A 22,718-nucleotide genomic window follows, 5' to 3' on the forward strand; every position below is an offset into this window, starting at 1 on the left:
CAATTGTCTTATCTAGCTCAATCTGACCCTGAGCCTAAATTGGTCATAAGTCAAAATGGGAAAATTCAAATACTCATGTCCCACTACTAAATGTACACAATCAAGGTTTCTAGTCAACTAGGATCAAGTCTTAGTACTTGCTTCTTATTGCTTTCTGGTGAGAGCAGAACATTGGACAGAGACAAGAACTCCACACAGTCTCAATGAAATACTTCAGCTTTACCGTATTGTCAAAGAGCAGTCATGGAAAATAAGACATTCTACATTCATCGGCATGTTATGCTGGTCAAATAAATGACCTTAAAACAAGCCAACAAGCCTCATCAGCCCCAGTGGATTCAGGTTATAGGTTATATACATGTTAGTGATACAGTACAGGAAAATAAGCCCAAATTATCCAAATCAGTGCAAATTAAAAATCACTCGAAAAACAGCAATTAACTGTTAAATAATTGTCTTAAGGCTGACATTGGCATCGTGATTATGAGCCAAACATTTTCAAAACACTAAAATTAAAAACAGATCATTCACAAGTATTCAACTTTATTCATAACATGGCAAAAGAGACTATTTACATACGCATCAATTTATAGAAATTTACGAATTCTCCAGAAATAAAAAACACTTTTTTGGTGTTCAAGTCCCTCAGTCTTCCGCCCTGTAAACATAACAATAATTTATATAAAATTATTATATCAATATCCAATTAAATTTGCTTAATTCATTTAAAAAAATGTTCTCCACTGGTTGTCTGTCTTAAATACAAAAAAACAGGCTGTAACCGTTAAAAGAAAATATGGATAAAATAGTTTCCTCAGAGTAAAGTTAGGAGTCCAGTCCACAGATGCATCTCTAGAATGGATTCCTCTGTCTGCTTTTCTTCATCTGCGTTATAGCGTATTAAAAAGCAAATACCTAGCAGGCACCATACTACTTTCCCCTGACCTATTTTTCAGGGCAGTTGAAGGAAAGGAGACGAGGAGATCCACCCCATGAGTTCTGACAGTCTGTAAGATTCCAAGTTGATGCTGTAGTTTGTTCAGGGCTAGAATGGCATCCGATCATAGTTTCTTCCTGCGGGTGACCGGTTTGGGGAAGATTGCCTCCAGCACTCGTTTGCGTCGGAGGTTCATCCGGGAGGCGGTGGCGTCGTTCTCCTCCACCAGCCTCCTCGTGGCGCGCGGGGCAGGCTCGGCCGGGCTGGGCATAGGAGAGATCAAATCCACCTTGGCTGGGGGAGGGGGCGCTGCATTGGGTCTGGGGGAGAGTAAGAGAGAAAAGGTCATCTCGTGACTTCTGGAACAAACTGATCGAGAGTGAGCAGGACACGACAAACTTTTTTGCCACTTGTGCTTTGGACAAATAGGACAGAACCTCCAGTCACCCAAAAAATTCTAAAATGTCTGTAACAGCACTTTACAAAATAAAATGCCGTACTATATTTTTTATACGGTAGAGAATCAAACAAAAATGTAGACTATACTGCCCATTGGATTCTTTGCATATTCAAGCCCGTCTCAAAACACAACACTGCCCCTTTTCAAGACTCTCCTGGAGTATGGTTGGCCACCCTTGGTAGGCTATAAAATATTGCAACACTACAACCACATACTTTACATGTTAATTAAATAAAGAATGCCCCATAAAAAACATGTCTACAATTCAAAACAGACTCTGGGACGGTTGTGGGACGACAGATCCAACATTGATATTACCACTGCACATATTCAAATGTAAACGCAACGAGGCTGATGAAACAGATCAGACCGTTTAGCTTAAACTGTTGATGAAGTTGATTTTCTTCATATAAGCAGCTCAACAATGAGCACATGGCTGTAGGCTAAGTATAAATGTTCTAAAATGCAGTTAGCAGAAAAAACTGTTTTCAAAAACGTACCGCACACACTAGTGGCTTCATGTGACAGATTAAAAATATATTTTAGACCATAAAGAAGGTAGGAGACAGAAGACCGCATCAACTAGACAGGTTCCTAATTGACTAGGTTTATCATCAACTAGCACGGTTTACTATAATGACTAGGATTATCATCAACTAGCACAGGTTCCTAATATGACTAGGATTATCATCAACTAGCACGGTTTACTAATATGACTAGATTATCATAACTAGCACGGTTATCTAATATGACTAGGATTATATATAACTAGACAGTTTACTAATATGACTAGGATTATCATCAACTAGAACAGTTACTAATATGACTAGGATTATCATCAACTAGCACGGTTACTAATATGACTAGGATTATCATCAACTAACACAGTTTACTAATAGACCTAGGATATCATCAACTAGCATGGTTTACAATATGACTAGGATTATAATCAACTAGCACGGGTTACTAATATGACTAGGATTATCATCAACTAGCACAGGTTCTAATATGACTAGGATTATCATCAACTAGCACGGGTTACTAATATGACTAGGATTATCATCATAGCACGGTTTACTAATATGACTGGATTATCATACACTAGCACAGTTTACTAATATGACTAGGATTATCATCAACTAGCACAGGTTACTAATATGACTAGGATTATCATCAACTAGCACGGTTTACTAATATGACTAGGATTATCATCAACTAGCACAGTTTTACTAATATGACTGGATTATCATCAACTAGCACGGTTTACTAATATGACTAGGATTATCATCAACTAGCACAGGTTACTAATATGACTAGGATTATCATCAACTAGCACGGTTTACTAATATGACTAGGATTATCATCAACTAGCACAGTTACTAATATGACTAGGATTATCATCAATAGCACGGTTTACTAATATGACTAGGATATCATCAACTAGCACAGTTTACTAATATGACTAGAGATTATCATCAACTAGCACAGGTCCTAATATGACTAGGATTATCATCAACTAGCACAGTTTACTAATATGACTAGGATTATCATCAACTAGCACACGTTTACTAATATGACTAGGATTATCATCAACTAGCACAGTTACTAATATGACTAGGATTATCATCAACTAGCACGGTTTACTAATATGATTAGGATTATCATCAACTAGCACAGGTTACTAATATGACTAGGATTATCATCAACTAGCACGGTTTACTAATATGACTAGGATTATAATCAACTAGCACGGTTTACTAATATGACTAGGATTATCATCAACTAGCACAGTTTACTAATATGACTAGGATTTCATCAACTAGCACGGTTTACTAATATGATTAGGATTATATCAACTAGCACGGGTACTAATATGACTAGGATTATCATCAACTAGCACGTTACTAATATGACTAGGATTATCATCAACTAGCACAGTTTACTAATATGACTAGGATTATCATCAACTAGCACGGTTTACTAAATATATTGGATTATAATCAACTAGCACGGGTTACTAATATGACTAGGATTAGTCATCATAGCACGAGTTTTACTAATATGACTAGGATTATCATCAACTAGCACAGTTTACTAATATGACTAGGATTATCATCAACTAGCACGGTTTACTAATATGACTAGGATTATCATCAACTAGCACGGGTTTACTAATATGACTAGATATATCATCAACTAGCACGGGTACTAATATGACTAGGATTATATACAACTAGCACAGTTATACTAATATGACTAGGATTATCATCAACTAGCACAGGTTTACTAATATGACTAGGATTATCATCAACTAGCACGGTTTACTAATATGACTAGGATTATCATAAACTAGCACGGTTTACTAATATGACTAGGATTATCATCAACTAGCACGGGTTACTAATATGACTAGGATTATCATCAACTAGCACGGGTTACTAATATGACTAGGATTATCATCAACTAGCACGGTTACTAATATGACTAGGATTATCAATCAACTAGCACGGTTTACTAATATGACTAGGATTATCATCAACTAACACAGTTTACTAATATACTAGGATTCATCAACTAGCACGGTTTACTAATATGACTAGGATTATCATCAACTAGCACAGGTTCCTAATATGACTAGGATTATCATCAACTAGCACGGTTTACTAATATGACTAGGATTATCATCAACTAGCACGGTTTACTAATATGACTAGGATTATCATCAACTAGCACGGGTTACTAATATGACTAGGATTATCATCAACTAGCACGGTTACTAATATGACTAGGATTATCATCAACTAGCACGTTTACTAATGACTAGGATTATAATCAACTAGCACGGTTTACTAATATGACTAGGATTATCATCAAACTAGCACAGTTTACTAATATGACTAGGATTATAATCAACTAGCACGGTTTACTAATATGACTAGGATTATCATCAACTAGCACAGTTTACTAATATGACTAGGATTATAATCAACTAGCACGGTTTACTAATATGACTAGGATTATCATCAACTAGCACAGGTTACTAATATGACTAGGATTATCACATCACCTAGCACAGTTTACTAATATGACTAGGATTATAATCAACTAGCACGGTTTACTAATATGACTAGGATATTATCATCAACTAGCACAGGTTACTAATATGACTAGGATTATAATCAACTAGCACGGTTTACTAATATGACTAGGATTATCATCAACTAGCACAGTTTACTAATATGACTAGGTTATCATCAACTAGCACAGGTTTACTAATATGACTAGGATTATCATCAACTAGCACGGTTTACTATATGACTAGGATTATCATCAACTAGCACAGGTTACTAATATGACTAGGATTATCATCAACTAGCACAGTTTACTAATATGACTAGGATTATCATCAACTAGCACGGTTTACTAATATGACTAGGATTATCATCAACTAGCACGGTTTACTAATATGACTAGGATTATCATCAACTAGCACAGGTTACTAATATGACTAGGATTATCATCAACTAGCACGGTTTACTAATTGACTAGGATATCATCAACTAGCACAGGTTACTAATATGACTAGGATGTATAATCAACTAGCACGGGTTACTAATATGACTAGGATTATCATCAACTAGCACGGTTTACTAATGACTAGGATTATGCCTTTTGCTGGCGGGACAATTAAAATAATGTTTTTGAAAACCAATAAATAGAACAGAGTAAAATGCTGGTTTAAATGGCATACTACATGTTTATTAAATAATTCCCTCAACATTTATATTGTCGTATTTTGGCTAGGCTACCTTGAAATAATATGCTGAATGACAAAAAGTCCATATTTTAAACAATTAAGTTTATGGTTAAATAGTTTCGAAATGCTGACCACCTCCGCTCAGATTCAAGTTGGGTGATGTGCGGTGCGCAACAGGCCCTGTCCTTCACTCTCCGGTTTTGTGACCATTTSATCTGAACAAACCATGCCTGGAGTATGTCAACAGAATCAAGACTTTAGACGTTAATGTTAATTATCCTATCCAATATCATATCCAATATGCATATCACCTACACTTTGACCTGTAGGCTTTTATTATGTACATGAAAATAGATTGGAATATTATTCCAATGTTGGCCCCTCTGATGCAATTCTGATCTGTGTATTTGTTTGATATTGTGCGATAAAAAAAAAAGAGAAAAAAAACGGGTATATTCTTCTTGTCCGCCAATTTATTTACTTGTCCTGGACAAGAGCTAATGTCAAGTCCTGGCGGGGTTGGAGCACTCACATTGCAGATGGAGTGTTATTCTGAGGACAGTTGGACAGTTAGGGGAAGAAATACACAAGACAGCTTTGAATAGAGGAATGCCGATGGCAGTATGTCAACAGAACTTACTTAGTTGTTCGCCTTTTGGGTGCTTTGGTTTTAGCAGCAGCCGTCTCTTTCTCCACATCGTCTTCTGATGAGTTATTTTCCTGAGCAATAGAAAGATATAGTCAGCGACTAAGCTTGAATATGGTTTTAGCTAACAGCAACCTGACATGTAGCAAATCACCAACCTGACATGTAGCAAATCACCATGCATCTGTGAACACTGCCTCTGTGTTCACAGATCTGAGAGGATGGGATAGCTGAGTGCAATATGCCAAAGGCACCAGTTATCGTATTTGAGGGCTAGGCGGAGTAATCATCTCCACCATATTATGTAAACCTAGACAGTCCATTTTAACCTGTGAACACTGAAGTAGTGGCTGAGGGAGGAGGTCTATGGAGGCAAATGGAACCGGCCAGTCCTGTCTTGTCTAACATCAGTCTAAAGGACGTGATCAACTAACCTCGTTATCAGGCTGTGCTGCAGTGGTGTCCGCCGGTCGCCTGGTACGAGTAACAGGAGGCGCAGACACGTCATTCTGACCGGGAGACTCTACTCTCCTACCTATCAGACAGAAGATGAAAGGCGTGAAAGAAAGCCAGAACTACCACAGAATAACCTTCCTCTTCTAACCACAAAGTCTGACAGGCAAATGTGCTAAAAAACGAGGAGCCAGTTACCTCTGGTTCTCCTCCGAGGTGGTGAGTAGATGAACGAGTCCCTGACGGGGCTTCCCTGGTCGGCCTCGGGCACCATCATGTTTCCCATCGGGAGTGGAGACGGCGGCCGCTGACCCAACGACGTGGTGACTCTCCTCTTGACTCTCACCATCTCTGTGATGACCGGGGCCTCAACCACTTCCCTCTTGACCTCCTCGTCACGGAGTCTCTGGATGAGGGCGTCGGCCACCGGCGTTCCAGAGCCCACCTCCAGCGGCGTCTCCAACAGGGGAAGGTCCTCCTCCTGGTGGCTCCACAGGCGGCTCCTGGTTGGTCGACGATAGACGCTGAGGGGCGGGTCATCCAGGGCGAGTGCGGAGGGCGTCTTCTCAGCGGTGCCTTCGCCCCTCGTCTTCCTCCGGCTGCGGGGAGGGGTCAGGGCAACCACTTCCTCTGTGAAAAGGGCGAGGGTCACGCCCGCACGTGTTGACTTTCGGGTCACCCTGCCCGGACTGCTGGGCTGTTTGGCCCCTTCATCGTTCCCCTTCTCTTCCTCCTCAGCGACCACCGGCTGAGTCTGGGGGACCACCGGCTGAGTATGGGCGGCTGGGGTCTTGGTTCCAGTTGTGCTCTTCTTAGCGCTGCGTGTAACAGACGGAACTGACACCTGGTTGGTTGTTTCATCCATGGCTGTTGGCTCTCTGTTGCACCCCACCTGGGTGTTCCTGGTCTGGCGGGTTCCCGTCCTCGGAGTGGCCTTCTGTGGAGTGCGCCGTTTGGTCGGGGTGGCCTTGGAGTGGACCACAGTTGCCGCCGGAACCTCTTCCTCCCTTTTCCTCTCCTCCTGCTCTCTCCAAGGTTCCGGTTCTGGCTGGGATTCAGTTTTCCGGGCGCTTCGGCGAGGTGTGACGGGAACTCCGAAGTCCTGGCTGTGCCGGCAGCTCCTGGTGATCCGTCTGGGTGTGATTGGGACCTGAGCATCTGTCTCCATCTCAGTCTGTCCTGCCGGCCTCTCGTCCTCTGACCCAGGCCTCTCCGCCTCCACTGAGGTAAACTTCACCATCTTCCTCTGGTTGGTTGTCCTGCGCGTCGGAGTGGACGGGGCTTTCCTGACCCCCACTGAGATTTCCTCCACAGACTTAGACTGGCTGTTGGAGGTCTTGTCCAGATTCCTCTCCTCCACACTGGCTATAGAGGGCTTTCCGGTTTGAACTGCTTCTTCTTCAAGTATGGCTGCCAACTCACTTATGGCTTCTCCCTGGACAGGTTCATGGTTGTCTGACTGGATGGATCCATTGCTTTCTACCTGAGACAGAGGCTGGTCTGCAGGGACAGAGACGGGCTCCTCTCGCTCTTCCTCTAGCTCAACAACGTCTGCCTTCATCTCCTCCTTTCGACGAGCACACGAGAGAGTCTCCTCTTCCATGGTCATCTCTTCCGTTTCCTCCAACGCTCCGTTCGGCTGCTCGTTCTCATCCAGGACTGGTGGCGCCTCTTCTGCTTTGGTTGGTTCAGAGTCAGCAGGGATCTCATCTGGCTCTTCTACATGGTCTGTGTCAACATCTTCAGCTGATCTGACTGGTTTAGCCTCAAAGGATTCAGGCAGGACGTCCGTGACTAGAGGAACATTCTCCTTCGACATGGCCTCTGTTCTACCAGTCTCTGCCTCCGTCCAGCTATCCATGATCCCCTCCAAGGTGTCCATCCCCTCCATGGTGTTCATCTCAGCCTTCTGCTCCGGCAGGGGCTCAGCTGCAGCCAGGGGGGTGTCCTGGTTGTCCGTGCCCAGGAAGATGACCTCAGGGTCGGTCACAGGTGTCTCAGACGTGCCACCTGCCTCCTCTGTGGTCAGATGCTTACTGGGTTCTAGTGGTACAGTGTCTGCATCGTCATCCCCATCCTCAGCCTCCAGAATCAGAGAGAAGCTGCTGTGGGCTCCAGAGGTGGGTACCTCTGGTTGGCTGCCTTCCCCCACCTCAATGAGCCCCAGGTGGGCGCCGTCGACCAGGGCCTGCCCCACCACCAGCTCCAGAGGAACCAGCAGGGTGGTGGAGGGCTTCAGCTCTGTGTAGCAAACCCCCTCTGCCTCGTCTCCTCCTACCCCCAGCCTCACCATCACCACCTCCCCCTCTATGTCATCCTCAACCATCTGTAGGGGAAACACACAGAAGCATGAGAACATTTATAGAGCACAACCTACGATCACAAAACAAAATACTTTAACCCACTTTTCAAACGTGCAACTTTTAACAGTCATCCACAGCATTTAGGTCTACACACTGCTTACATGACTGAGTTATGAAATCCTAAGACAGTCACTGTTTTACCTTTAGGTCTGCCTCTGTGGTGACCAATGAGAGCACAGCTGCATCCTGCTCCGATAGGGCAGGCAGGAACTGGGGGTGAAGCTGCAGGGGTGGGAGCTGGTCCAGGAAGAGAGAGGGGGGCGGCAAGGGGGCTCGCTGCCTCCCGTTCCCCTGCACCTCCTCGATGACCTCCACCTCACTGCCCGAGTCCTGCTCAGCAGGACCATCTGACTCAACTTCATCATCATCCTCCAACACAGAACTAGAGAGTTCCTCACTGTCGTTCAGGCTCACCACAGCTACAGGGAGGGAAGAGCCCCATCAAACACACTGACCAAACGTAACAGCTATTATGAGTAGCGATGCACCGATATGACATTTTTGCCCGATACCGATATCCGATATTTTCCTTGCTAAAAAAAACAATACTGATAACAGATATCTACATTTCTAGCGGCCTTTTAAGCATTCCAGTACAGTTAAATAGTTCACACACACACACACACACACACGTCTAGGGCACTGCATCTCAGTACAAGAGGCGTCACTACAGTCCCTGGTTCGAATCCAGGCTGTATCACATCCGGGCCGGGATTGGGAGTCCCATAGGGCGGCGCACAATTGGCCCAGCGTCGTCCGGGCCGTCATTGTTAATAAGAATTTGTTCTTACCTGACTTGCCTAGATAAATAAGTCACACACACAATTCTACTGTTTGTATTCATTTGCATCACTGTCAATGAAACACTTTTATTTAAGGCAAACCGCAAACTCCACTATTGTGCCTAATCCTTATTGTGGCTAGCTTCACAGCACATAACACGGTCAGGTAGAGCCTCACTAGCCAGATGAAGCTAGCTGGCTGCATATAACGTTAGCTTTGGGCAACAGGGTTAAGTAGCTGGTTAGCTATTTATGTTCATGAACTGAAGTTCAATTTCAAAAAGGAGAACAAGTGGCAACCTAGCTAATACTTACAAGGATTCCAAAATCATTGCTAAGAATAATGAAAATGACCACAGTTTCTACTGGTCATTGTTTTCAGGCTGGTTGTATTGGTACTAGCTAGGTACCAAGCTAAAGCTAGCTACCCCAGTTGCGGTTGAACAAATGATGCTTTATTACCAACGCGGTATTGTAAACATTGTTCGTGGCCGGTGTTTGCTTGTTTGCAGACTTTACAGCTTTGACAGTGCTATTATAAATTTTTTGACACGCAAAGACCCAAACGGCGTTCCAAAGTATGATTGTCGTGAAGCTAATAGCAGTGACGCTATTACTGTGTAACTCCGGTAGGGCAACATCTGAAAAATAGTGCAGTTTGTAGTGTGTTCCGGTGCTCGACCAGTCTGCGAAAGCCAACATCACCCACGACAGAGAACGGTTGATTGTCAAGGGCAATGAATCCCATTATCTTAGCTTTATTGGATTTCACCTTTGAGTTGTCTCGCTGAAATGTTCTTACTCCTCGATCCACACAGCAGACATTGTGGGCTAGGTTAGGAATGCTGTGTTGCGCAAAATTCTACGTGCCGTTATTACGTCATGTATGCACGGTACCTTTGACATCGGTTTTTAACATCGGCATTAACTTCTTGAGGGCAGGGGACAGCATTTTCACTTTCGGGAAAAATATCATGCCAAAATTCAACTGCTTGCTACTCATCCCCAGAATATAAGATATGCATATTATTAGTAGATTTGGATAGAAAACACTCTGAAGTTTCTAAAACTGTTTGAATCATGTCTGTGAGAATAACAGAACTTATGTAGCAGACAAACCATTCAGAATTTGTATTTTTTTGATGTCACTGTCTTTTCAATTAGTTTTTTTAGAGACACCAGATTTCTAATGGACTTGCTTGCAGTTCCTACCGCTTCCACTGGATGTCACCAGTCCTTGGAAATCGGTTGAGGTTATTCCTTTGTGTAGTGAAGAAGTAGGGCTATCGTAAATGAGGGTCACATGAAGTAAATATTTTGAGAGTCACGTTACGAAAAAAAGTTGCGTCAGATTGTTTTCTTTTTGTATTGAACACAGATCATCCCGTCTTCAAATTGATCGATTATTAACGTTTAAAAATACCTAACGTTGTATTACCAAAGTAGTTTGAAATGTTTTGGTAAAGTTTACATGTAACTTTTGATATATTTTGTAGTGACTTGGCGAAAGTTGGAAGCTGTGTTTTTCTGGATGAAACGGTCCAAATAAATTGACATTTTGGATATATATATCGACGGAATTAATCGAACAAAAGGACCATTTGTGATGTTTATGGGACATATTGGAGTGCCAACAAAATAATTTCGTCAAAGGTAAGGCATGATTTATATTTTATTTCTGCGTTTTGTGTCGTGCTTGCAGTGATGAAATATGCTTCTCTCTTTGTTTACTTTTGTGCTATCATCAGATAATAGCATCTTAAGCTTTCGCCGAAAAGCTTTTTTGAAATCTGACATGTTGGCTGGATTCACAACAAGTGTAGCTTTAATTTGGTATCTTACATGTGTGATTTAATGAAAGTTAGATTTTTATATCATGTTATTTGAATATGGCGCGCTGTATTTTCCCTGGCTATTGGCCGGTGGGACGTTTGCGTCCCACCTGCCCCAGAGAAGTTAAACTAGACATCGGATGATACCGATGTTTGTATTTTTAACTAATATCRTCAGATTCCGATATGTTCACCGATATATCGTGCATCTCTAATTATGAGCATTCCAGACCATTATTGGTCGGTATTAGCCCAGAGGTGTCAATTCTGCTGCCGGCCAATAAAAACACTAAATCCTTTGTGGTTGTAGCTCGTACAGTGAACCCGTGTTAGATCTCTGATCACATGACCTAGAAGTCAATGTATGTGACAAATAAACGGTCATGAGCAAGAGGTGAGAGGTCACTCACATTGGGAGTCGGTGCCCGTGGGGTCTGAGGTGGCTACGGACGCCAGAGACTTCTGGGTGGTGAGGGCCAGGGGGACGGCTGTAGGAGTAGACTCCTCCTTTACCACGTCACACACCGGCTCACTGCCCAGGGGAGAGAGAGGAGGTTTAATATCAATAAATGGTTGTAAGCACATACACAACCAATATTGTTGGGATGCGTTTCAGAACATACCTGTTGAAGGATGTCCAGTTGTCAGAAGCCTTGTGGATGCCCGAGCGGGTCAGGGGAGGAGACAGATCGTTGCCAAACAGGTGGCGCTCCACAAACTCATCCAGATCTAAAAGAGCAAGAGAGGATTCAACCAGGTCATCGTAGGTTTAAAATCAACTGCATCAAGATCAGTCCTGTCTGTGTACAACTCTTCCAAGCTTAGTATTTCGATGCAGTTAGGTTTAGCTCGGTCACGTCATCTCACTGTGGTTGGAATTACCTGCACTGAGCTCCCCCTCACAGGCCCTCTGTACATTATCAAAGTCTAAATCACCTCGAACGGTTGTGCCTTTGCACAGTGAGAAAAATCTAAACTGTTCCTCAAAAACATTAACGTTTTTGATTGAACACACATTTTTGGTGTTCACTTTGCCTCAGACTACACAGGTTTGAATAATTTGACACCATCTACACAGAGATGAAACCAAGCAGGACATGAATGTAATGTATTTAATTTGTCTACTGGAGCAGCTGTAAGATCCTGGCTGAGTGATGTCCTCACAGGTGGGTGGAACCCTCACCAGTGTGTTCCGTGGCATCCACAGGTTTCATTGGTTCAGTGGGTTGAGACTCATCCTCTTTGGCAGTCTCCACCTCAAGCTCATGGTTGGGCATATCAATAACTTCCTTGTTAAGTTTAGATTTCTCAACCACCTCAGTGTCAGGAGTTGGTTCTACTGCCTGTGTGACCCCTGGTTGGAATACAACTTCCTTTTCAGCCTTAGGCTCTTCTTGTTCAGGGCTGACCTCCATCTCCCCTACTTCCTGGTCCAGCTCCACTTCGCTGTTGACCGCCTCTTCCTTTACTTCCGGGTCCTTGTTCTGCCCTTCCTCCAGTGACAGGAGGAGAGTCAGCTCATTGGCTGCTGCAGGCTGCACTTCCTCCCCTGAGAGTGGGGCTTCCAGTACTGCTTGAGTTTTGAGGTTAACCACCACTTCATCATCTTCCTCATCTGTGACCTCATTGGCTGGCTGTTGAAGCGCCTCCATCTCCAGGTCTTCAGGCAGAGGTGCATCATGGAACTCCAGGGTGGTGTCCGTTGAAAGGACAGAGGCCTGGCTCGTCTCCAAGCCTAGGCTGAGTCGTCCTGGCAACGTGCTAGGCAATGCAGTTACCACGGCGACCTCTTGGACAGAGGAGCCACTCTCAGACTCTCCCCTCTCTGGTGAGAGCTCGCGGACCGGTGGTTGCAGGAACTTCACATGTGTCACCTTCACCTCCTCCACCTCTTCCTGCTCTTCCTCATCATAGTCAGCAGAGTGTGAGGTCCAGGCCTCAGGTCCAGCCTTCGACAGTGGAGAGCCTCTGGTCAGCAGGCTAATCTCATTCTCGGTTGCGATCTGTAGAGAACAAAACATAGAAATTAATTAAATCATTAACATGGTACACAAGGGTAAAGTATCTGAAAAGTTTGTTTGTTCAAAATAAAAACATCTCAATTCCACTGTTATGTTGCTAAATAAGGCCCAGTGGTCTTACCCCGTTGCTCCAGTGGAGGGTGCCTTTCTCTGACTCGGGCGAGGCAGTCTCATCGATGAAGGTGATGCGGCTCTCCTTGGGGCGCAGTGGGGGGGTGATAGAGCGCCCGGGAGAGGCAGAGGGGGTGGCCACGGGGGTGGGGCGCAGGCTGCTCCTCAGGATGGACTGAGGGGTGAAGGCCGAGAACAAGGGACCGGACATTGCCAGGGCTCGCGCTCGCTACGGGAAAGAAACAACCATGCAGTCAGTGGAGTTTCAAACACACAGTTGACAACCCACTGCAGCAGGCTTAGGTCTCAGCCACAGTGGTGTTCAGGAACATGTGACTTCTAGTAGGAGTTAAGAGTTCATTCCCAACCAAGCTATAAGACTAGGGGATTTCTAGTCATCGTGCCAGTGAGCATCAGTGTCTAGGATGTGGGAGCATGTGTGAGTGGGGACAGTCGACGCCCTCCCCCTTTGTCTGGGTCTTACCTTGACCACCTGTGGGGTCTGCAGCAGGCTGAGCTCGGGAGCCTTGTTGATGCTTTTGGGGGGGTTCCAGGAGCTGGCTGCCCTGGGGGGTGTCAGCAGGGGTCGTACCCCCTCTGGAGGGGTGGTTTGAGAGGGGTGAACCACTAGGTCCAGCACCCTGGGGGTAGGGACAGGAGAAAGGGTTAGGAAAGCATGTCACATGTATTGAAATCATCATGTCAAACCTCTTACACAAAAGACTAGCGGTATGTCATTTATAGCTCATCTCACATACATGTACACATTTGAGAAACATGCACATAWCTAGAACTTCCACCCAAACCTCGCATTGACAAGGATGTATGATTAACGTGACAGTCTGAGTTAGGTGGGATTATGTCACGTTGAGGTTCGGTGTGTGTCGTACCTGGACTTCCTCTTGGAGGCCATGGTGATAGGCGTGCCCACGAAGGCCTCGGGCAGATCCCGGGAGGGGAAGAGCACCTCGGCTGCCCTGGGGCTGGGTGGCGTAGAGAGGGGAAGGGAAACAACTCAATTGAACAGATCAAATCCAATCTTAGTCAGATAGGGGTGGGTTGGGGACAGGGCGGTTGGGGTCTCACCTCTTGAGTGGGGAGGACTGGGGCGTGGGGTTCTTCCCCACCCACACCTCCTCGATCTTCGACAGGACGCTGTTGATGAACGCCGCTCTGGTCAGCACGTTCTCATTGGCCGACCGCTTGGCGATGGTCGACAGCGGCTGTGGTCGCGACACTAAGAAGAACACACATTATCGAAGTCAAGGGTCACGCTGAAAACATAAATCTAACCTTGAAGCGTGTACAGAGCAGTGTAATAAGAATCTTGTCTGTGTGTCATTTCGAGTTAACAGCTAGGAGGGATGAGGTCACGTACCCTCTCTGAGGATGGTGGAGGGGTGGTGGTATGGCTTAGCTCTTTCCGTGGCCAGCTTCCTCTGGACCCGAGGAAGAACTTTCCCGTACTGGTCCAGGATTGAGTTCCTGGTTTTAGTTCTCTCCTTCAGCTTGGGATCCCTCTCGTTCTGGAGAACAGATATATGAACGGAATGGAAACGGCAGAATTCAGCAACACTACACAATGCAACCATCATATCAAAACTAATACACGTTAGGGTGACATTTCTAAAACCTGGACAACATTTATAGTAGCATATGTTCTGTTTATTGGTGAAGTGTAGAAATAAACCATGAGTTTATATAAAAGTGAATGTACATGTGTACGTACCACCATGTTCATCTTGAGGGTGTGGTTGAGCTGCAGGGCGGGGACGTAGTTAGCCTGCTGCAGGTAGTGCATCATCAGTAGCTCTCTGTTCTGGAGACCCCCTGTACCCTGCAGGAACCTCTCCAAGCACTCCTACACACACACAAACAGATACATCTTCAGGGATGGGATTGTCACAACATGAAACAAAATGTTATTGATGAGTATGCCAGGGTCGTGATTTCGCCCTGGTAGAAAGGAAAGTTGGGGGAACAAGGCATCCTACCTGTTCAGCCAGACCCAGGGGCAGTTTGAGCAGCTCCTTCATGAGGCCAAGCTCCTGACAGGTCTGGTAGAGGAACCTTAACAACTCCTCCGTGTTCAGCCTGTTGGAGTGCTGCCTCAGCATGGCCCAGGCCTCCACCAGACACCTACACGGAGAGGGGTTACACAGACATGTTAACCGTACCAGGAAGAAAAAAAAGAAAAAAACTCAATGCCGTCACTTAGCACGGATGCTAGCAAACACACACACACACTTATAACAGCCACCTGTTGTGTAGCAGCACAGCCAGGCAGAGCTGGGCCTGAGCGGTGGAAGAGAGAGGGGGCTTTATAACGTGGAGGTAGCGCAGGGCGATCCCGTGTTTCCCCTGGCACATGAGAGCTTGCAGGATGCGATCGTGCTGCCAGCCCCACAGGGACGGGGTGGTGGTGGGGTGCAGCAGCATCTCCAGGGAGTTCTGGAGAGGGTCAAAGTTCAGTGCTCAACTGGAGGAAACCATTTTAATCACTACCATTATCAAATCAAATTTGTCACATGCACCGAATACAACAGGTGTAGACCTTAATGTGATTACTTACAAGCCCTTAAACAATGCAATTCAAGAAAAAAAAAATATATATGTATATATTTACTATATAAACATAAGTATAAATACAAATAAAGTAAAGAAAATCACATAACAATAACGAAGCTATATACAGGGGGTACCGGGTCAATGTGCAGGGGTACAGTTAAGTCAAGGTAATTTATATACTGACTATGCATAGATAGACAGGGAGTAGCAGCAGTGTAAAAACAAAGTAAATATTCCTGGTGGCCATTTGATTAATTGTTGAGCAATCTGTTGGCTTGGGGTGTAGAAGCTTTTATGGAGCCTTTTGGTCTTAGACTTGGCGCTCCGGTACCGCTTGCTATGCAGTAGCAGAGAGAACAGTCTATGGACTTGGGTGGCTGGAGTCTTTGACAATTTTTAGGGTCTTCCTCTGACACCGCCTTGTATAGAGGTCCTGGATGGCAGGAAGCTTGGGCCCAGTGATGTACTGGGCCGTACGCACTACCCTCTGTGGCGCTTTACGGTCAGATGCCGAGCAGTGGGTGAACAGGGAGTACAGGAGAGGACTAAGCACACACCCCTGAGGGGCCCCAGTGTTGAGGATCAGCGTGACAGACGTGCTGAATTGGAGTGGGTCTAGGGTTTCTGGCATGATGGTGTTGATGTAAGCCATGACCAGCCTTTCAAAGCACTTCATGGCTACCGACGTGAGTGCTTCGGGGCGGTAATCATTTAGGCAGGTTACCTTCGCTTTCTTGGGCACAGGGACTATGGTGCTCTTTTTGAAACATGTAGGTATTACAGACTTGGTCAGGGAGAGGTTGAAAATGTCAGTCAAGACACTTGCCAGTTGGTCTGCGCATGCTTTGAGAACACATCCTGGTAATCCGTCTACCAACAAATCATTCTATGAAATATAACTCACTGTACACATTAGAAATTCCACATGCAAGGTTTGAGTTATGGGGAAAAGGCCCCATCACAAACCAAACGCTATCCTTGCTAAATGCTAACTTCCAGATATACAGTCTTCTAAAATGTGACTGGTTATAACCCTGTATTGTCTGGCCTGTATATGTGCACGTGCGCGCATCTACCTGGTGGTCGTGGTGGTCCAGCAGCCAGAATCCCTGCACCAGTTTGACCAGGCCGATGGGGATGGCGAAGGCAGTGGGGAAGGATTCCACAGACCCACCGCTCTTGTTGGGGAAGGAATACATCACATCCAACAACAGGTAGATCACCTGGAGGGGTCAAGGCTCACACAGAGAGAGAAGTGTGTTCTGTCTCACTATACTCTGTGTGTGTGTGTGTGTGTGTCAGCAGAAGAGTGGGTCTGTATGTGTTCGGTGGATTTCACAAATCTAGGCACTTGTGTGGGTTAGGAGTGTAAGGACGGGACACAGCATTTCAAATCAAAACAAATCCCTGATATGAACACTTAGTAAGATGGTTGCGAGGGAACCCAGTACACAGCAAGGATACGATGGCGTGCTTAGCAGATTCATCTATGTTCTCCAGGAGGTAAATATCCAGCAGGCCCTGTGGACAGCAGAGAGAAGATCAACACTGGGTGTGTTTTAGCTTCTGTTATACYATGTCTACATCTAGATGGAATTCCATGGAAATCATTTAGAGTACGTGTTCAAGGTAGGAGGTTAGATCCTTGTTTGGCTCTGTGTGTTTGTGTGCGCGTGAATGCACAGGTACCAAATGCTTACGTGTAGCGTAGGGGGCGGATACTGTCCCGTCCCGCCCTCGTCTCGTTTCCACAGGTCAACCAAGCGATCACCGCATTGGGCGACTAAGCCGTCAATCATCAGGCAGTCTGCACACCACTTCCCCCTAGGAAGAACATTCATTCTAAATATTGATGGTGGTTGAGGTGGTCTTACGTGAAATGCATTAGTTTCCCAAAACAGTCTTTCACAGTAGGGCTCCACAGTAGGAACACTAAGGAAAATGGACACTAATATGAGACACGCATACCAAATATAGGGTGTTTCTGTTGCGATCTACGGTACGTAGGAAGGTAAACATGCCAAAATGAACACTGCATGTATTTATTAACGTATCAAGATACAATACTTGCTTCAGCTCAAATAATGGATGAATAAGACATGTTGCATAATTTTTAAATTGGTTGCGTCATATTTCTTTGCATACATTTCCGATGAAGCTTACAAACGGAGTATGCATTCGATAAGACCCTCCGTGCTCCATTTTGATACTTTGACTCATACTCCCAACGCTCCCGTGCTCGGAGCACAGTGGTACGCATTTTGAGAAACACCCATACCGTATACAACATTACAAAAAAAAAACACAGATCTTTAGAAGATTGACACAGAGGACTAAGTTCAACTTTTCCCATCTCTTCTTGTTGATGTGTTTTACTATCAGTCCTGAACCAGCTCGTGGGTGATATGAACAGCACTCACTTGGACAGTTGCTGCAGCTCCTCTCTGCGGATGGTGTAGTAGTTCTGGTTCACAGAGTAGCTGTAGAAGGGCCGGGGGATCTGCACAGCATCGTCATCTGGTTGAGAGGGGAATTAAAACAATTACACATCTATAATAGTGGACATCTCTAGCACTGCATCTGAAATGGCACCCTATTCCCTATGACGTACACTGCTTTTGGTGTACATGATGAAAGTGGTCTATGTTCCAAAAGGTGGCATGGAATATGGACTGAACTCAAATGTTAGAAGTGCTACCACAGTACGTGGTCTTACCGGAGCCCTCGGGCAGGAGTCCAGTCCGACAGAACCAGAGGACCACCTGGGCGTACTGGGAGATAAGGCTGGACACCAGATTCTTATTGATGAGACCCAGCAGACCTGCACAAATAACTGCATTACAACACCAAATTCTGACATATCATAACATGGTATGTAGAGGCACATAAATCAAATGACATTTTATTAGTCACATGCGCCGAACAGGTGTAGACTTCACAGTGAAATGCTTACTTACAAGCTCTTAACCAACAATGCAGTTTTAAAAAATACAGACAAGAATAAGAAATAAAAGTAACAAGTAATTAAAGAGCAGCAGTAAAATAACAATAGCGAGACTATATACAGGGGGGTACCGGCACAGAGCTTGTGCGGGGGCACCGGTTAGTTGAGGTAATATGTATATGTAGGTAGAGTTATTAAAGTGACTATGCATAGATAACAGTCTGGGTGACCATTTGATTAGGTGTTCAGGAGTCTTATGGCTTGGGGGTAGAAGCTGTTTAGAAGCCTCTTGGACCTAGACTTGGCGGTCCGGTACTGCTTGCCGTGCATTAGCAGAGAGAACGTTAACACAGTGTCCAAAGAAGGGCCAGATGTATACAGAAGGGTGTTGTCTGCGTAGAGGTGGATCAGAGAATCACCAGCAGCAAGAGCGACATCATTGATGTATACAGAGAAAAGAGTCAGCCTGAGAATTGATCCCTGTGGCACCCCCTTAGAGACTGCCAGAGTTCCAGACAACAGGACCTCCAATTTGACACACTGAACTCTATCTGAGAAGTAGTTGGTGAACCAGGCGAGGCAGTCATTTGAGAATCCAAGGCTATTGAGTCTGCCGATAAGAATGCAGTGATTGACAGAGTCGAAAGCCTTGGCCAGGTCGAGGAAGACGGCTGCACAGTATTGTCTTTTATCGATGGCGGTTCTGATATCGTTTAGGACCTTGAGCGTGGCTGAGGTGCACCCATGACCAGCTCGGAAACCAGATTGCATATTGGAGAACGTACGGTGGGATTCGAAATGGTCGGTAATTTGTCAATTTGGCTTTCAAAGAACTAAGAAAGGCAGGGTAGGATAGATATAGGTCTGAGGCAGTTTGGGTCTAAAGTGTCTCCCCCTTTGAAGAGGGGGCTGACTGCGGAAGCTTTCCAATCTTTGGGTATCTCAGTCGATACGAAAGAGGTTGAACAGGCTAGTAATAGGGGTTGCAACAATTTCAGCAGATAATTTTAGAAAGAGAGGGTCCAGATTGTCTAGCCCAGGTGATTTGTAGGGATCCAGATTTTGCAGCTCTTTCAGAACATCAGCTGTCTGGCTTTGGGTGAAGGAGAAGCGGGGGGCAGCCAGGTGGAAAGCATGGCCAGCCGTAGAAAAATGCTTATTGAAATTCTCGATTATCGTAGATTTATCGGTGGTGACAGTGTTTCCTAGCCTCAGTGCAGTGGGCAGGCAGCTGGGAGGAGGTGCTCTTATTCTCCATGGACTTAAGTGTCCCAAAACTTTTGGGGATTACTGCTACAGGATGCAAATTTCTGTTTGAAAAAGCTAGCCTTTGCTTTACTAACTGCCTGTGTATATTGGTTCCTGACTTCCCTGAAAAGTTGCATATCGGGGGGGCTATTCGATGCTAATGCACAGGATGTTTTGTGCTGGTCAAGGGCAGTCAAGTCTGGGGTGAACCAAGGGCAATATCTGTTCTTAGTTCTACATTTTTTGAAAGGGGCATACTTATTTAAGATGGTGAGGAAGTTACTTTTAAAGAACAACCAGGCATCCTCTACTGATGGGATGAGGTCAATATCCTTCCAGGATACCCCGGCCAGGTCGATTAGAAAGGCCTGCTCGCTGAAGTGTTTTAGGGAGCATTTGACAGTGATGAGGGTGGTCGTTTGACCGCGGACCCATTACGGACGCAGGCAATGAGGCAGTGAATGCTGAGATCCTGGTTGAAGACAGCAGAGGTGTATTTAGAGGGCAGGTTGGTCAGGATGATATCTATGAGGGTGCCCATGGTTACGGATTTAGAGTTGTACCTGGAAGTTCCTTGATTATGTGTGAGATTGAGGGCATCTAGCTTAGATTGTAGGACGGCCAGGGTGTTAAGCATATTCCAGTTTAGGTCACCTTGCAGCACGAGCTCTGAAGATAGATGGGGGGCAATCAATTCACATATGGTGTCCAGGGCACCACTGGGGGCTGAGGGTGGTCTATAACAAGCGGCAACGGTGAGAGACTTGTTTCTGGAAAGGTGGATTTTTAAAAGTAGAAGCTCAAACTGTTTGGGCACAGACCTGGATAGCATGACAGAACTCTGCAGGCTATCTCTGCAGTAGATTGCAACTCCGCCCCCTTCGGCAATTCAATCTTGTCGGATAATGTTGTAGTTGGGGATGGAAATTTCAGAATTTTCTGTGGCCTTCCTAAGCCAGGATTCAGACACTGCTAGGACATCAAGGTTGGCGGAGTGTGCTAAACCAGTGAATAAAACAAACTTAGGGAGGAGGCTTCTGATGTTAACATGCATGAAACCAAGGCTTTTACAGTTACAGAAAACAACAAATGAGAGCGCCTTGGGAATAGCTGTGGGCTACAGGGACTGGGTTAACCTCTACATCACCAGACGAACAGAGGAGGAGTAGGATAAGGGTACGGCTAAAGGCTAATAAGAACTGGTCGTCTAGTGCGTTGGGAACAGAGAATTAAAAGGAGCAGATTTCTGGGTGTGGTAGAATAGAGTCAGGGCATAATGTACAGACAATGGTATGGTAGGATGTGAGTACAGTGGAGGTAAACCTTGGCATTGAGTGACGATGAGAGTGGTTGCATCTCTGGAGGCACCAGTTAAGCCAGGTGAGGTCTCCGCGTGTGTGGAGAGTGGGACAAAAGAGCTAGCTAAGGCATTTAGGGTGGGTCTGGGGGCTCTACAGTGAAATAAAACAATAATAACCAATCTAAACAGCAGTAGACAAGGCATATTGACATTAGGGAGAGGCATGTGCAGCCGAGTGATCATAGGGTCCAATGAGCAGCAATAGGGGAGGGAGTCGCTACTACGCTAGGCGAGCTAGAGACACGGCGATTCAGAACGCTAGTAAGGCCGGGGCTAGCAGATGGGTCTTCGGCGACGTTGCAACGGAAAAGCCTGTTGATACCACCTCGGACGATTATGTCGGCAGACCAGTCATGATGGATCGGCGGGGCTCCGTGTCGGCAATAAATGGTCCAGGCCAATTGGCAAAAGAGGCATTGTAGACCAAGAATTAGCTGGTAGACCTCTTCGGCTAGCCGGGTGATGGGCCTAGCTCGAGGCTAGCTCAAGGCTAACTGGTGCTTGCTTTGGGATAGAGGGATTAGCCAGGAGTAGCCACTCAGATTGCAGCTAGCTAGCTGCGATGAGCCGGTGTAATGGTCCAGAGCTTGCGGTAAGAATCCGGAGATGTGGTAGAGAAAAAGCAGTCAGATATGCTCTAGGTTGATATCGCGCTGTGAAGACTGGCAGGTATTGTGTGAAGGACCTCGGTGTTACTCTGGACCCTGATCTCTCTTTTGACGAACATATCAAGACTGTTTCAAGGACAGCTTTGTTCCATTTACGTAACATTGCAAAAATCTGAAATGTTCTGTCCAAAAATGACGCAGAAAAATGTATTCATGCTTTTGTTACTTCTAGGTTGGACTACTGCAATGCTCTACTTTCCGGCTACCCGGATAAAGCACTAAATAAACTTCAGTTAGTGCTAAATACGGCTGCTAGAATCCTGACTAGAACCCAAAAATGTGATCTATTTACTCAAGTGCTAGCCTCCCTACACTGGCTTCCTGTTAAGGCAAGGGCTAATTTCAAGGTTTTACTGCTAACCTACAAAGCATTACATGGGCTTGCTCCTACCTATCTTTCCGATTTGGTCCTGCCGTACATACCTACACATACGCTACGGTCACAAGACGCAGGCCTCCTAATTGTCCCTAGAATTTCTAAGCAAACAGCTGGAGGCAGGGCTTTCTCCTATAGAGCTCCATTTTTATGGAATGGTCTGCCTACCCATGTGAGAGACGCAGACTCGGT

The 22,718-nt window shown here is 45.3% G+C and overlaps 1 protein-coding gene across 2 annotated transcripts in view; it reads right to left on the minus strand.

The window, feature by feature from the left end:
* Positions 1 to 200: 200 nt before the first annotated feature.
* The window catches only part of LOC111968874 (protein ELYS), a 44,898-nt gene continuing 22,380 nt past the window's right edge, over positions 201 to 22,718 (minus strand). For both annotated transcript variants that reach the window (XM_023994800.2, XM_023994801.2), the window contains 21 exons: positions 18,647 to 18,751; positions 18,351 to 18,447; positions 17,631 to 17,754; positions 17,395 to 17,451; positions 17,007 to 17,153; positions 15,623 to 15,813; positions 15,357 to 15,501; positions 15,092 to 15,223; positions 14,741 to 14,888; positions 14,449 to 14,599; positions 14,253 to 14,345; positions 13,847 to 14,003; positions 13,373 to 13,591; positions 12,414 to 13,233; positions 11,854 to 11,959; positions 11,641 to 11,762; positions 8,758 to 9,035; positions 6,452 to 8,579; positions 6,235 to 6,335; positions 5,795 to 5,874; positions 201 to 1,257 (listed from right to left, as the gene is read on the minus strand). In XM_023994800.2, coding sequence (XP_023850568.1) covers positions 1,062 to 1,257; positions 5,795 to 5,874; positions 6,235 to 6,335; positions 6,452 to 8,579; positions 8,758 to 9,035; positions 11,641 to 11,762; positions 11,854 to 11,959; positions 12,414 to 13,233; positions 13,373 to 13,591; positions 13,847 to 14,003; positions 14,253 to 14,345; positions 14,449 to 14,599; positions 14,741 to 14,888; positions 15,092 to 15,223; positions 15,357 to 15,501; positions 15,623 to 15,813; positions 17,007 to 17,153; positions 17,395 to 17,451; positions 17,631 to 17,754; positions 18,351 to 18,447; positions 18,647 to 18,751 — 5,597 coding nt within the window. In that variant the 3' untranslated portion in view covers positions 201 to 1,061. The remainder of the gene's footprint in view (positions 1,258 to 5,794; positions 5,875 to 6,234; positions 6,336 to 6,451; positions 8,580 to 8,757; positions 9,036 to 11,640; positions 11,763 to 11,853; positions 11,960 to 12,413; positions 13,234 to 13,372; positions 13,592 to 13,846; positions 14,004 to 14,252; positions 14,346 to 14,448; positions 14,600 to 14,740; positions 14,889 to 15,091; positions 15,224 to 15,356; positions 15,502 to 15,622; positions 15,814 to 17,006; positions 17,154 to 17,394; positions 17,452 to 17,630; positions 17,755 to 18,350; positions 18,448 to 18,646; positions 18,752 to 22,718) is intronic.

Source organism: Salvelinus sp. IW2-2015, linkage group LG9 (assembly GCF_002910315.2).
Source record: "Salvelinus sp. IW2-2015 linkage group LG9, ASM291031v2, whole genome shotgun sequence".
In the NCBI taxonomy this organism is placed as follows: Eukaryota; Metazoa; Chordata; class Actinopteri; order Salmoniformes; family Salmonidae; genus Salvelinus; species Salvelinus sp. IW2-2015.